This window comes from Lepidochelys olivacea, assembly GCF_965140295.1.
Source record: "Lepidochelys olivacea isolate rLepOli2 genome assembly, chromosome: 5".
NCBI classification, from domain to species: domain Eukaryota; kingdom Metazoa; phylum Chordata; order Testudines; family Cheloniidae; genus Lepidochelys; species Lepidochelys olivacea.
Genome location: NC_140415.1, coordinates 99,193,539 through 99,208,824, shown reverse-complemented (window position 1 = coordinate 99,208,824; position 15,286 = coordinate 99,193,539). Strand labels below are relative to the sequence as shown.

At 37.0% G+C, this 15,286-nt stretch overlaps 1 protein-coding gene across 2 annotated transcripts in view; it reads right to left on the bottom strand.

Moving 5' to 3' along the window:
• The window catches only part of CEMIP2 (cell migration inducing hyaluronidase 2), a 79,021-nt gene that overhangs the window by 6,857 nt on the left and 56,878 nt on the right, over positions 1-15,286 (bottom strand). For both annotated transcript variants that reach the window (XM_084629095.1, XM_084629094.1), the window contains exons 10-19: positions 14,900-14,969; positions 13,248-13,376; positions 11,636-11,724; positions 8,096-8,227; positions 7,447-7,482; positions 6,658-6,813; positions 4,927-5,104; positions 3,241-3,456; positions 2,329-2,537; positions 1,027-1,209 (exon numbers count right to left, since the gene is read on the bottom strand). In XM_084629095.1, the coding sequence (XP_084485221.1) occupies positions 1,027-1,209; positions 2,329-2,537; positions 3,241-3,456; positions 4,927-5,104; positions 6,658-6,813; positions 7,447-7,482; positions 8,096-8,227; positions 11,636-11,724; positions 13,248-13,376; positions 14,900-14,969 (1,398 nt within the window). The remainder of the gene's footprint in view (positions 1-1,026; positions 1,210-2,328; positions 2,538-3,240; positions 3,457-4,926; positions 5,105-6,657; positions 6,814-7,446; positions 7,483-8,095; positions 8,228-11,635; positions 11,725-13,247; positions 13,377-14,899; positions 14,970-15,286) is intronic.

The following is a 15,286-nucleotide window of genomic DNA, read 5'->3' as shown; positions in this document are numbered from 1 at the left end:
CATGACAGGATTTGTTTGATCAGAGAAAAAAAAAATCTAGCCGCATAAACCACCCCCCATCTCCCACCAGTAACTGTCACACCATACATCTTAATAAATGTTCACTAAACTTGCTATTTGGCAATTAACATATCAGACATTACTCAAACAAAAACAGTGCTCTTATTGTACAAAATACAAAAATATATGAGTGTAATTGGAAAACAAAGATCTTTATTGCTCTGAGTGTGCATAAAGCCCAACAAAAACATCCTGACTGGAAGACTCTTATACTGATAAGCTCTACCAGCTTGTCACTGTAGTTTCTAGATGAAAAAAGAAAATCTAAATGATATCAAAGACTACATACATCTGTTTATCTACATGATTATCCCAAACTAGATAATAAAAACTCTCCAAAAATCTTATACTAATATTCTGATTATAATAAAAATAGGGAACAAAAACAAATTAAAAAACCACAATATTAAAAAAACGTGTACATAGTTTTTTTCTAAGGAAGCTTTATTATGGTCTTCAGTGGTAACATTCAAAGTGCTTAAGTGAATTACGAGCCTAAGTCCCATTTTCAAAAGTGACATGCTTAAGTAACTTTTGAAAATTTTACTCCATAGTTTAAGAAAATTCCTGTTGGTCCAGGAGGAATCAGGCCTATTTTCTTCACCTCTTAAACAGAGTGTAAGGGCAAACATTTACAGTTGAGCCATACTAAATTAACAAAGCAGTTACTGGCCAAAAAGGTACCTCTCTGTGGTATTTGAGATACCACAGTTTTCCCCATACTTAGAATAGGAAATAACTGTGGTAGCTGTGGTATACATTTTCAAGAGCTGATTGGATGGCCACGACATTTATAATTACAAGTTATGTAGATTCCTCTTCCAAACATCCATGGCGACATGCTTAGTGTTTCTCCATAAGATTTCCCTTCTTAAGCAGCCATCAGAGCCAATTCTTAACACTACCGAACTTGCAATTTTACTATTAAATAACGTATCCCTTTATTATCAATCTATATAAAATTACCCAGTGCTGTTATCAAAATAAAACTTCTTCTCTGATCGATTTTTCTGCAGCTCCATCATCGAAGTTACTGATGTATAGTCCTCCACACTATAGAAAGCAGATGTCTGCCTTTGAAAGACATCAAATGTTACTTGAAAAGTTGTGCTTGATGGATAACAGAGTCCAACCCGAATCCAGTCATTCCTGGAAATATAGTGAAACAAAAGTGTTATAATTCATTCATTTGAGCAAGTTTCTTGTTTTTGTGGTAGTGGACACAAATAGAGTGGCAGAGAGAATATTTTCATTTCATTTTATTCAACAATTTCAGTTCAATCACTAATCATTCAAAGTTAAGACACCATTTGGGAGCTGAAAAATGCAGAAAAGCTGTTTTTCTCCTCCAATCTATGAATAAAAGCTGTATGTGAGAGGAGGAGGTCCACTAGTTCTAAAATCTTGAAGGACATTGGGACCAGAAACTAACTACAGATAATACCTCCGTTGTTTAATAAATCAGTTAGTTTTAAATGCAAACCGTGTTTTGATAAAAACTTTTTTTTTCTTATGTAGCCAGCACATTCTAGGTACTTTTAGTTAATAAAAAAATTAAAATGTTTTTGTGCATTTTTAACTGAATTTCAATTTCCATCCAAATGGAGCTTGACATGAATCTCAAGTGGGGGAAAAAACAAAAATCAGTCATCCAGTTGAAAGTTAAGCATGACTGCTTAAATATAGAGTATCCTCCTGCTTAGCAAAAAGCAGGATCAAATTCAGTGTAAAGGTATATTTAGTTGCAAATCATCATGTTTTAATGATTATCAACCAATGCAAATCAACTTTTTTGGGGGGGGGGGGGGAAGTAACTAAAAAGTACAAATGCAAACCATCAATAAAATCTATTTCCTACTTGCTGATTTAAATCAGGATAAAAATTTCAATGATTTAAGTCACTGATTTAAATCAATCCACCCTGTTTGGATACAAATTTTAAATTTTCCAGTTTGACATACTGCATCTTACTCACAAGGCCAGTGATAGGTTAAACCATTTGCAGTTCTACTCTGCACAGCTTCATGCAGTAATAAAGCAATAGGGCTTTCCTTTAAATGCTTCTTTACAGCGTTTTCTGAATAGCTCTACACAGCTTTTGGTCTAGGTCTCCAGTACACATTTTGATTTTAATATTTGCTATTTCAGATAAATCAAGTTCCAGTCTTACTCATGGTTGTAATTTTGAATGTATAACTATTTTTGCAATATAGTATTCCAATGGTGTCTTTTGAATCAAAGGCAAAAATGAAAGGAAAGGAAACATACCTGTTAAAATTAATGAGATAGAGAAAAGTGGTTTGGGGAGCTTGTCCATTCCAATGGATCGTATAGCCCTTCTGAAGCATCATTACAGGCTGGTACTGTTGAAAGGCAGCTCGCTGGTTAATACCTCGGAGTGCCATGGTGCTGGATGGGTATTCATCTCGTACTATGGTCATAGTAAGGTTCTGTGGGTTCCTTGTCTGGATGTATAACTTTAATTTAAAAATTTAAAAAAAAAAAAAAAGAAGGCCTTAGACAGAAGAGGAGGAGAGATTTGAAGTAATCTGACAATTTTTGATCAGTTTCACTAGAAACAATACATGAGGGAAAATACAGATAAACAGTGTAAACAGAACCACTACAACATTAGATGTCATGCCTAGAGGCCCCAGTGAGCCTGGCACTGTGCACACGGTTAAAGATAGCCGCTGTCCTGTAGAGTTTACAACCTAAATAGTCAAGGCCAACAATAATTTTCCCCACTTTACAGATCAGAAACAGAGGGATTCAGTAACTTACTTAAGGTCACACAAAGTCTGTGATCGGCTAGGAACTGATCCCAGCAGAGGGGTTTGTATTTAGAAAACTATATTTCACATTTTTAATAATATTGTGAGAAACAGAACCACAAGTGTAAGAAAGCCCCCACACTTAAATGTTTTTGCCAACAGGACTGTGTTATGCAGATGATGGCAAGTCAACTCACTGCATAAAGATTTGCTTTATTACATTTGCTATCATAATCCTCCCTTCCCCCAACAAGTTGTTCAGAACCATCTAGAAGGCAAAGTAAGTGTAAAATCAATTTTTAAAAACCTAAAGAGGAAGGGCATTTCATGGCTTTGATAAATTTTTCTTCAAGTCTTGTGAATATATATAAAATATAGAATACACAAAAACTGTAACAGTTCCAACCTGTGCATAGGTCCCACTGCAGACCACACCATTCCACTGTGTAACATTAATGCATTTTGGATGTCGGATCAGGAAATTATCCATTCTACCAACGTAAGTGTCCTTATATTCAGTCACAGAACCATCTACATCATGGAATATTGAGTTCTTGTCACCATCCAGCTCACTGTCTTCAAACCAGGGACCAGGTTTACCAAAGAAGACTTTCAGAGAAACCTGATCATAAAAGGGAAGTGAAACATTCCAATTAAGTCTCTCTTATAAAGCCACCAATTTCAGTTGTGCTACTGCATGTATACAGTTAGTAACACACAGAAACATTTCCATGTATGTAAAGAGCATCAGGAATCTGACAAGGTTTATGAGCTGAATAATTTCTCTAACAAGGACAACATAGTCTTGCAAAACAGAATTTCGTTATTTTGTAGTAGTCACGGTTTTCAATTAACACACAAAGCCCCGTTCAGACTTCTGCTAAATATTTCAGCATTTTGTGTTAATATTTATAACTGCAAATTCATTATTTCAGCTGCCTCAGGTCTTAAAGAATCTGGTCTCATTATCATCATTACACGTCCACAATCACTTGTTTTTGAGGTCAAAGCAAGCATTAAAAACCCAAACCAAAACCCCATTTTTGGTCTATTCCCTGTCTCCACAGCTGAGCTCAGTTTGGGAGGCACTGACCGGTCTTTTAGTTTCATGCCTCACTATACAGTTCTGTCAGCAACTGCACAGCCTAATAGGGGTGATTCTTCACTTCACTATGAATTCTATATTAGAATTCCATGATTTAAGTAACTCTTGTAACCAGAGTAAGCAAGCAAAAATAAAAAAGAAAAGTTAGTTTCCAAACTAAGAGAATAAATATTTGTAAATGTAATTGGCTATAGAGAACAGATTACTCTAAACTAATGATGTGCAAATTTAAAAAAAAGTCTGGAAGCTCTGTTCTGAACAGCAGTTTGGACTGGAAACTCTTTGGGCTAGAAACTGCAAACGAACAGGCACTTGTTATTTCCTGTACTTCCTGGTAAGCCAGAAATAGTACAAGAACAGCACTTCTCATGAGATTTTAGTACAATCATTTCTGGCTCAAATCAGGAAGTTCAAAGGCATGTGACAATGGAGGAAAGTACGGTTTTCAACCCTCAAAAGTCCAATTCAGTCTTATTTGTAAGCAAAGGCAGGAGGAGCTGGATGACATTTTATCCAAACCGATCCATCTCAACGCTATCATGGGACAGACACATGCATATGTCCCCTAGAAGTTGCTTAATCTCACCTCCCAGCCTCTTCACTGTTTCTGGAGCCTTCTACAGCAGCCCAAACGGTCCTTAAATGTGTCAGACTCCCCTTCTCCAAACTACAACTCCCTTGCTCAGCAGACATTACTTGGGGGAAGTCAGTTTGGGCACATCAGCCTGAAGAAAAGCAGGTACTTGCAGGGAGGCAGCAAAAAGGCAACCCAGGCCCAGAGGTGGCAGACAGCACAGAAATATGGCAGGTGTAGGCAATATCGGGAGTACACATGGGACTCCCATTTGTTTGAAGAAATAGGAGGACATCACCAAAATTCTTTCAAAATAAATCTTCTGCATGAGACACTGAATTCATCCCTTCCTACTTCATGAAGTCTCCCCTTTCCACCTCATTCACTGAAAATGAATGTTTCCATAAACTTACATTTGTATCAAATTTAATGAGAGAAATGTTGTTTTTAGGTGTCAACTGCCAAGGGTTTTTCAATAGGAATCCAATTGCACTGGTGTATCTATCAGCAGTCGGCACAAAGTTTTTGAATGTGCATTTGGTAAGATGAATGGGTCCATCATAAATCTGAAAACCTCTGATTGGAAATGTCCTGTTAAAAACAGAGTATGTTTAATACACACACACTCATACATACATGACCTGTTAGAAGTCTTGGTTCAGGGTCCCTGAGGGGCAATGCTTCCCTTCATTTAAAAGCATTAAGAATGCAGTGCTAAGACAATGGTTTGTAGAGTGGAACACTAAAGACAAATGAAGTCTTCCTTCCACTATTAACTTACAGGTAAGTTCCTACACCTCAAATTTTAGAATCAGAAAAGGGAGCCAAGCTGCCTGCAGCTCACCCAACTCCTCCCCTTTGCCTCTCCCTCCTAGGATGCTTTGGGACCCTTACAGCAGAAGTACCCAACTGGGACTCCCATGTGCTTGGGCAGGCAGGAAGCCTCAGGCTTCCAGACCATCTTAAACTTCTCTCTGTCAGATGGCCCACCAGCACAGAGCTGCCATGAGCTGAATCTGCCCCACACCTTCTCCCTTCTTATGTGAGGCATGGGGTGATAGCTGGCAGCAGGTGAATCAGTTTCCCGAAGGCAAGCCATTGGGGAGGTGGAGCTTGTCTGACACAGGGAGGGGAGCGGGACTGGCTATGCATAATAGTCCCAAACCAGCCACTCAAAATCCCCTAGCCACAGACTTTCTAGTCTCCACCAGTCCCAATTATTTCAAACCCCATTGGACTTGCTAGTATTGTAAGACCTAAAAGTTACTGCAATTCATGAAATTATGTATGGAAACATGAAGTTAAAGATGCAATTCACCATACCAATTAGTTTCTTGAAGGCACAGAAATCAACTGTTAATATGTGCGGCTTTCAACTAATTATTATGGATTTAGTATGAGAAAAAATTTTATTTTCTCATCACTATTGTTTCATTACAAAGTTGCACAATTTTTTAATTTTTATTGCTTATCAATGAATGAAGATTGGACAGCAAGAACACACATGAAAGAGTGAAATAGCCCACGCCACATATACTCAATTAAAAAAAGGTGCATAACCTTCCATTTGAGATCTTTCACCTCTGACAAATTTGACATTAAAAAAGGAAAAAAAGAGAGAAAGGAAAAAATGTAACGTTCATGCCAAAATACTTTTACCCCAATCAAAAGTATTTTCCAAAATAATAGATGAGAGAAATTATCAGAATCACTATTAGTAAAGGACTTTTCTTTTTCTACCCCATTGCGGTTTGCAGGCAAATGATATTGGAATTGAAAGTTTCTGCACAGTAAATCATTTTTCTGTTTTGTACTGATGTTCAAACTATTGATGATTTATTTTGGGCTAGGTAGAAAGAAACTTGTGCAGTACGGTTTGTGACGGCTGGCAATTTCCTTTACAAACTGTACTGAAGTAAGTTTAATACCTTAAAAAACCACTAACCCAGAAGCAGAAGGTGGTACACACGGTCATCAAGTCCCCAAACCATGCAGACCCCCTTGTTGCCATGTTTTATCTTGGAGTATTTTTTAAATTCTGTGCTATGTAATACTAGTTCTAAATGTATAGTGCTACTTTCAAATCAGACAGAAAGTAACTTTTGTAAAAAGCAACTTTGTTTTACCCACTGAAACACACTTACCGATTTCTAGGCAAAGTGCGGTTTTTATTGTCTATTCCTCCGGTTCCTGAGTATTTGTTTTGGCCGCCCTGAAAGCCATAATTCCTGCTCTCACCAACAAACAAAGATTCTGATACTTCCTGGCTGGAGCCTTCATCTTTTGGGAAGCTTCCATCACTATCAAAATGAAGTCTGAGATTACGGATATGATAGTACAGCAAACAGGAAAGTTATATTGCTCTGAAATACAAAGACATCCTACATTTTCTAACTATTGTTTACCTTTATCTAATCAAAGCAGGCTAAGCCTTTTGTTTAGAAGTGTATTACAATATACAATTTAATCCCTGCTTTTCAAAAACTCCAGCCTTAAAAAAAAATTACTATCAATTGACTTAATGCACATTCAGTTGATTTTAAGTATTATATTTTCTTGTTCCCCTTGTCCTCCAGTCCCCTCTTTAAAACGTGTATATTCAGTATTAGGAACATTTTAATTATACGAGGTGAAAAGCTAGGATGTTGTACGCTTTCCTAGAGTTCTGGTCATGTCATCTAATTATCTAGTATCACGACTTGATGTATCAGAGCTCCAGCAGAAGCAGACTCAGGGTCAAAATTGATGAGACATTCCCGTTATATAAACCCTCTTGGCCTTCTTGTCATCATTTTCACATTTCTAATATTTTTACATTTGGGTTTCTAAATAGCCCCAGTATCACATCTACTACTAATTTTTGTCAGTATATGTCAAATAATAAAGCTAGGAAGACTGAACATAGTGATGAAATCCAGTACAAAAATACTTACCTGGCAAAAGTTAAACCTATTCCATTGTCGGCAAACCTACAAGAGAAAATTATTTTTGAACAAAGCAAATTTCAAACCACGTACAATACAATACTTTAATGTTCATTAAACGTGTATTTTTCTTTTAGCTTCTCAAAGCGTCAGAGCACAGATTCACTTCAAACTGAATCGAATCTTGATCTGTGTATGAAATGAAATTTACAAAAAAAATCACCATAGCTATTATACTTAAAAGATTTCTGGTGTTTTAAAATCAGTATAACTGTTTCTATATAGTTTTGTTAAGTGGTAATATGATAGCTTCAGAGAAACCTCAAATATACTAAAAAAGTCAAAATTTTTAAAAGTACTTTATATGGTCTCAGTTAATTTTTGGACTTAACTTTTCTCTATCATGTAATTTTAAATCTTTGTTTGCTTCCCATTTAAATGAAATTCCCATGTAATCTTGCATGGACTTAGTTTCAGCCCATTAGTGGAATGAGACAGTCAAACAGCTTCAGTGGTTTAGCTCTGACATTCTCTCTCATAACCCTACTTTAATCTAGGCTTTTCCAGACTTTACAACTCTCATTTCTACTAGCTTTTATACCGCAGTCCAGGAGAATGTCTTTTTATAGCAGGTAGAGGTTTGCTCTTGGATACCTACCCAGAGTTCTGAATGATGATGTCCCCTCCTCTGACCCAAGACCCATGATCATTGTTTTTAAAAGCGATTAGTCTGTCAATCAGAGCAGCAACTCGGGGCTTCTCAGGATCAGCATCTTGATGAGGTCGAAACCTTAGAAAGAGATGAAAAAAACAACATGCCTGAAAAGAAGGTATCTGATTTATGCTCTGTGCATATATACACTGTTGTGGTATATACCAAGATATAAACACTTGCACTCACTGGACAGGCAAAATCAGCTCCTGCAACATGCTTGAGACAAAAAGGCCCATGCTGAAAAATAACAGAGACTAGAACCCTAATTTCACGGAGCGTGTCCCCACATTTCTCCATTCCCACAGCAGTGTCTTCAGAGATCTGACCATCCTACTCTTGGGAAGAAGCAATAAAAAGAGACAAAGCATTAAGCTTCTCTTCCCTTCCCAGAAGGGCTAGGATATCTCCCACTATGGATTCCCATCCTACTCTTCCTGGGCTGCACCTTCCTGTTCCCCGATTCCTTTGTCCCACAACTTGAGTCTCACCCCCTTCTTCTCTCTTGCCTTCCCTGGTGTCTTTCTTCCCTCCCCTTCTCCTTAAAGCATTAATCTGAGGGTATGGAGAGAGAGGAGGAAGATTGACCCTGCCATTGAGAGGGCATGTGGGACTGCAGTTGCACTAGACAGAAGGCTGGAGGGATGGGTGCTGAATGCTCCTAGACCTCTCAAGTACACCTATATTTTGTGGAGTGCTCTTCATTTAGGACCCATGTTTCTCCACTCCTCCATATCTGCTGCCCAGCTGGTTCCACATAGTGGCAGCTACAGTCTATTTTTGACCCAGTTTAGCAGTGTACTACAAACACAAAAGCAACAGGGAGGATGGAAGAAATAGCCTGGGTACAGGCTGGGGGTGCTGCCAGTTGGGGAGCCCATGAGAGCCTAGGGGGCTTAAGGCATATTCAGTTCCCCTGTTTTAAGCTAACTGGGAAAGTGGAAAATAATTCATACCCACTCTGTATTTTTATTGATATGAACACAAAAGTAACTAGACAGAATCAAAAGGTACAGGTACATTTATCGAAGGGGGAAACCCACAAAGTAACTGCTATGAAACTTGCCCAATCCTACACATTAGGGAGCTCTCTGCACCACATTTATGGTTTAGTAAGTTGAAAGACACTATTCCTTCCTCTCAGCCAGTCCTCTCTACTCTGCCCCCAGAAGCATCAGTAGCAGAGAAGGGGCAGAGACAAGGACTGGAGAAGGAAGCAGTTCACAGCTGGCCTACTTCTGCCCACTCAGTGATCCAGAGTGGCATGGAACCTTTTTTAAAAAAGAAATTTTTCTGACAGCAGATTGACTTCTGCTGGGACAAGAACATCTGGGCCTGAATTTAAGAACTATGGATGGCTGAACAGTCTGATACAATCATGTCACTGTACACCAGTTCAGGCAACAATGAAATGTATGAAGATTAACTAAAAGAAAGACTTTTCTGCAGTTTCATCTGGGAAAAAACTGTTGTAGTAAATTACATAAAGTAACTTTACAATAAGTTAATTTCAATCTTAGTGAGGGAGAAGTCCAACTTTAAAGTAAAAATGGACTATTTTAAATTCTTCTTCGGGTAATACTATCGAATAATCATATGTATGCAGTCTCTCAGATTCTTTTAAGGACAGATTGTGCAATCTTAACTAAAGACAGTGGTTAAGACAAGGTTACATTTCTCTGATCAGAGAGACAATGGATTTCACAAGATATAGTTACTGAAACTATTTTCAGTTAACTCAGACAAGCTCAAGGTTTCTGTCTACAGGATGGATAATGCATGATCTCACAGATATTATTTGCTCAAGGTGCCATGATCATCCTCTACCAGGAAACCGAAGTTTTATTAAATACTAATATGGACTCCCTCCCTGCACAAAGGTATGTTTTTCCTGAGTGAGTGAGAGAGAAATGTAAAGAATCTTACTTTATTTCCTTGGATGCTCATGCTCTGTTTTAGCCCTCTAAAATGTTTTATGAAATACTTTCAGTTTTTCAATGCTCTTCTTTGTTCCCTGTGAGACTACAGTATATTTTCGTAAGATGTCATGTACTACTTTGTCTCAAATCCCAAGCTATGGTTACTTTGTTGGTAATTCACACTGGTCTTATCTGCCTTCCATCATAATTTCTGAACCGGAAGTTCATTTCCAAAGCATGAAGTACAGTATGTTCTCAGAGTCTTGCCTTTTCCTCTCTACGTCCACACCTATCATTCAACTGTCCCCTTCCTAAACAGAGGTCAGTTCAAATACACAGATATAGTCCTCTTACCCAATGACATTTTCCAGCTCAGGAAAAATTAAGACTTTGAAGGTTATTTATTTTACTAAATTCTACAGCAGGGTATGGGTAGATGTAACTATTCAGTTTCTCCTCACTAATTTTATTTGAAGTGCAAGAAAAAAATAGTCAGCCAGCCTGTAAGAAGGAACCTCTCCACTATTCTTCCACTGAGCAAGATAGATTAGGAATCCTGGAGAGAATTTGGAATGTGTCTATGTATACTGAATCAATTAATACCCTGCAATAGATTCTCTCAAGTTGCACCATTGAGCTACATATTCAATAAGTTGCTGGAAGACTTAGTGAGAGATTTTCCAAAGGTGACCAACTCCCACTGACTTGCAATTTGAGTTGTACTTTTAAAAGTCTCTCTCACTAGGTCCTTTAGACCAGTGGCTCTCAACCTTTTCAGACTACAGAACCAGGAGTCTGATTTGTCTTGCATACCCTCAAGTCACACCTCACTTAAAATCTACTTGCTTACAAAATCAGACACAAAAAAACAAATAAAAAAAAAGTGACACAGCATACTATTACTGAAAAATTGCTTCCTCTCTCATTTTTACCATATAACTAAAAATAAAAGAAATTGCAATATAAATATTGTACTTACATTTGAGTGTATAGTATATAGACCAGTATAAACAAATCATTGTCCGAATGAAATTTTAGTTTGTACGGACTTTGCTAGTGCTTTTTCTGTAGCCTGTTGTAAAACTAGGCAAATATCTAGATGAGTTGATGTACTCCCTGGAAGACCTCTGCATACCCCTGACAGAGAATCACTGCTTTAGACTGAAACACAAGCTAGGGAGTCTAGCATTCAACGGCCTTTAATAGGTTTTCAACTTTGCACATCAGATAGGAAAACATTTTTCAGAGCCTGTTGAAAATAATGGCTTACTATGGTTGAGAGAGTCAGCTCAGGATGAGGGTGCATAAGGAGCAGCAAGCTCCCAGAACAAGGCATGCTCTGCTGATTCAAAAACTGGTGGGTGGGTTGGTGTGGGTGTGTGATCATATAAATAAAACAACAGAAATCTGACAACTATCATGTTTTACAGATAACGGCAAATAATTTTTTTAAAAACACTTTCTAATATTAGGTTATGAATATTTTGAAAGGAGCGGATTCAATTCTGAGAACTTAGTTATTTTAATGTTAATATTGATTCAACAGTATTGAAAGAACAGATTTTACCTCGCATTGTTGTCCAGACAAAGATATTCCCTTGGATCCTCAGCACTAGCATTGGTGGTTTTTACACCTTTATCAATAAATAAGCCAGCCTGAAACAAGCGAGGAAAGAAACAAATAATTTTACCTGACCCAGCCCCAGATAGCTTTACAAAATTATCTTTCGCAATAAATCTGAAATTGAGTTCACAAAACAGTGAGTCACTGTGTGTATAATGTTGGGTTTGTTTGTTTTTTAAATGTACTCTCTTTTAGTTCTCCATTTCCCTTAGCTAACATACTCTTCCTAAGGAAGCAGAAAAGCAGATAGCCTGGGGAAATATCTCAAATAATACTTAGTGCTATCACAGGACTGAAATGTTCATGGAAATACTATAGTTTAGAATTCATTAAAAACATTTGAAATCTGTTATTTTCAAACTGTAATTAACTTTTCTACTGCACAGTCACCTCATAAAAACTTGAAGTCTTGGCTTAGAATATTCCCTACCATCAACCACATTTTAGTTTAAATAGGAATGTGTGATTTGGTTTAAGCACCTCCATTATAATATACTTCTGATTTGAATACAAATTTGTCCAACTCTCAATAACTGCCATCAATTTTCAGACAGAGCTGTTTTTAATTTACAGCCCCCATAAAGTTGTGCATTCATGCTGTGATACTGTCACTGCTATTTGGAACAGGAAAGATTATTATAACCGAAAAAGTAGTAAAAGCCAGTTTCCAAAATCCCAAATTATATGGTATGTAAAATTTACTCTTTAGGACCTGACTTTCAGAGAACTCCTATTATGTCACCTTTAAGCTAATATAGATGGGTAAAGAAATACCTAGATGGTTTTATAAAATCAAGACGTAAATCGCCATACAAAAGCAGCTACCATGAAATTATAATGCTTTTTACTGAAGGGCTTTAAGAGCTCACTGTGAATTTATAAGGGAGAGTATCTTATTTTGTCAACTGAAGTTTACTAATTTAAATAAATTTGAATCACTTTCAATGGCTCAAAAGTCCCTTGCATGTACCCACTGGTACACTAGATCTGAACTGACGCCAAACTAACATATAAAATGGCTTATGGGCTTCTCAAGTCAAATACTGGGAGACTATAAAGAAGCACTTGAAGTTCGTGTGTTAATGATCCAACGGGAACAGGTCACTGACAGTTTATGAACTACAACTTTCAGTTTATAGCCACCCTGGTCTGTGCTATACCTTGATTGTCAACCACTATTGCACTTCAAAGCGCCAAATGATAGCCTTAAAACACTGAGCAGTCTCTCATATTTCAATGTTGAGAACTAAACATTTCTGTAAGCATGTTATACAAAAATTATGGATTTTTGTTTTCAACAAAATTCGACAACTCCCCACCTTTTAAAAAAGAGAATATTAAACACCAAAAACTACTTTGAGGATGAGCATTGCGCGGGACTGCACAAGTACCTGATTATACTATGTGCTACAATACTAGACAACAAATTTTAAGAGCAGCAAGCTTTCAGTCACCTCTCTTTGCCATTATGATTTTTTTGTTTAATCATGAAGGTCTTAATATTGAATTATTATTATATTATTAAAGCCCAGTTATCAAGCTATTACTACACTACCTTGAAATTAGAATGAACTCTGTTGTTATAGAAGATGCCTAATGGTGTAAGCTCTGCTTTGGTTTCAGGGTATAAACCGTGAGAATCTCCTGTTGAAATCTTGTGGAACAAATACCATATTCCAGCATCCTGCAAAGAAGAGAGAGAACATGTTTTAAAAAAGTGACAATGACCTGTCTAGCACCAGCAGGTTTAAATCATCATTACTGCTATATTGACTTCTCCAACAAATCAAATGCATTTTAAAAATAATTTACATGTCACCAACAACCATAAAATGAAAACACAACCCATATCCTTTCACAATGAATTCCACATTAGATCTTGTCTAGAAAAAAAAAGACGGTTTGCAGTAGAACTAAAAATTTGAAGAGGTTGTATGCATGATTACAAGGTTACGCAGAAAAAGGAAATTTTTAGCCACAAAGATTTCCTAATTTTGAACATTTCAAGTCTGAACTCCCAGTCACTAGGAAAAATTGTAACCTTTTGCATTTCAATGACACATTACATTTTGGTGTACTCAATCATATTTTGTTCAACTAGCTAGCAAAATTATTTTATTGTAGAATATACACAAATATTTTTCCACTTATTTGTCTTTAAGAATTGCTCATCACTATTCCCATATCAAGATTTAATGATACAGCCAAAACACTCACAAGAGCTTTCAAAAAAATTGAGAAAAGTCTGGCCAGTTCAGAGCTCGGAGCCAATAATATGCAGCAATTATTTCACACACGTATGTCACTCTCCATTTTCTCTCAATTCCCCAAATAACTGCTCTTAAAAAGGTGACATTTACCAGTAACCCTCCATCCCGTACGTTACCCTGCATGAGAGGTGGCAAGGACACAGCAGTTGAGTAGGAGCCTCTGCAGTCCTGGTACACCAGGGGAGAGTTCCTGTGCTAATATGGTGTGGCTATAAGATCTGAGCTGTTGAGCATTCGCTATGTGAGGGTTTTTCTTAAGAGAAATAGGGATGGTCTAGCCCAAAAGGCTTGAATAGTGGCTAAAGAGCTGCTGTGCTGTACCCTACAGTTTGCCATTGGGGGAGAAGAGAATAGTTTTAAGTCACCAAAACCCTGCTCGCGTTCTATATCTGGTCATAGAAGGGTCTCATCATTCTAGGATTTGTGTTCTGCTTGTCATTTTAGGTATCAGTGTTGAGAAACAACAGACTAACCGCAGAGCCAAGACAATTAACACATCTTAGTCCACTGTAAGAAAAATACAGTACAGCTATTTTGGATTCCACTAAATATGACCAAATTTTAAGTCCTGAACAGTAGCCATACAGTACGCTAACAATATAAACTACAGAAAATATTGAAGCCTTAATATTAGCATGGATGTATTCAGAAGATCCCTTATTCACAAATGATTCACTATACACACAGTCATAAATATAAGGATTAAGAATTCAGAAAAAGGAGAATTATCTTCTGTTCTCTTCAGAACAAAGATGTTCAGTATCTTTCAAATGCCCATTTAGAAAGACAGCTTGCATGTAAAATGCCATTGTACTTCTAAACATAAAAAGACATATCTACATGTGAAACTTTGAAATGCCTACCTTTTTAATAGTGTATGCCTTAGTTATCTGAAATATGAATATAGTGTGTGTCAAAGAATGTCTATGTGCCTCACCTGTGAGCCTGCTGCTGCATTATTGATAAGATGATTGTTGGGATGAGCAATCCAGAATGTTGAAACAGCCCTGCAATATATTATTCAGAAACGATAAATAATTCAGAAGCTATAACTGGTAAAATCCCTACAGAAAACTTTGCATTCAGATCTAGCAAATTAGCGAGTGCTAATTTGACATACAAAGCAAGTCTGTCATGAGATTCAAGTAAGAAATCATGAAGAAAGTCATATTTTCCTAAAGAAAACTGTCTGTTTCTTTCACAAGTCCTCCTGCAAGCTCTTGTGGTTAAAATACTACATGCAATGATAAACCATTTTGATAGTAAGTGGTGTAATCGTATTTGACTTTTATAGAAGAAATCTGATACCTTAATTCATAAATTA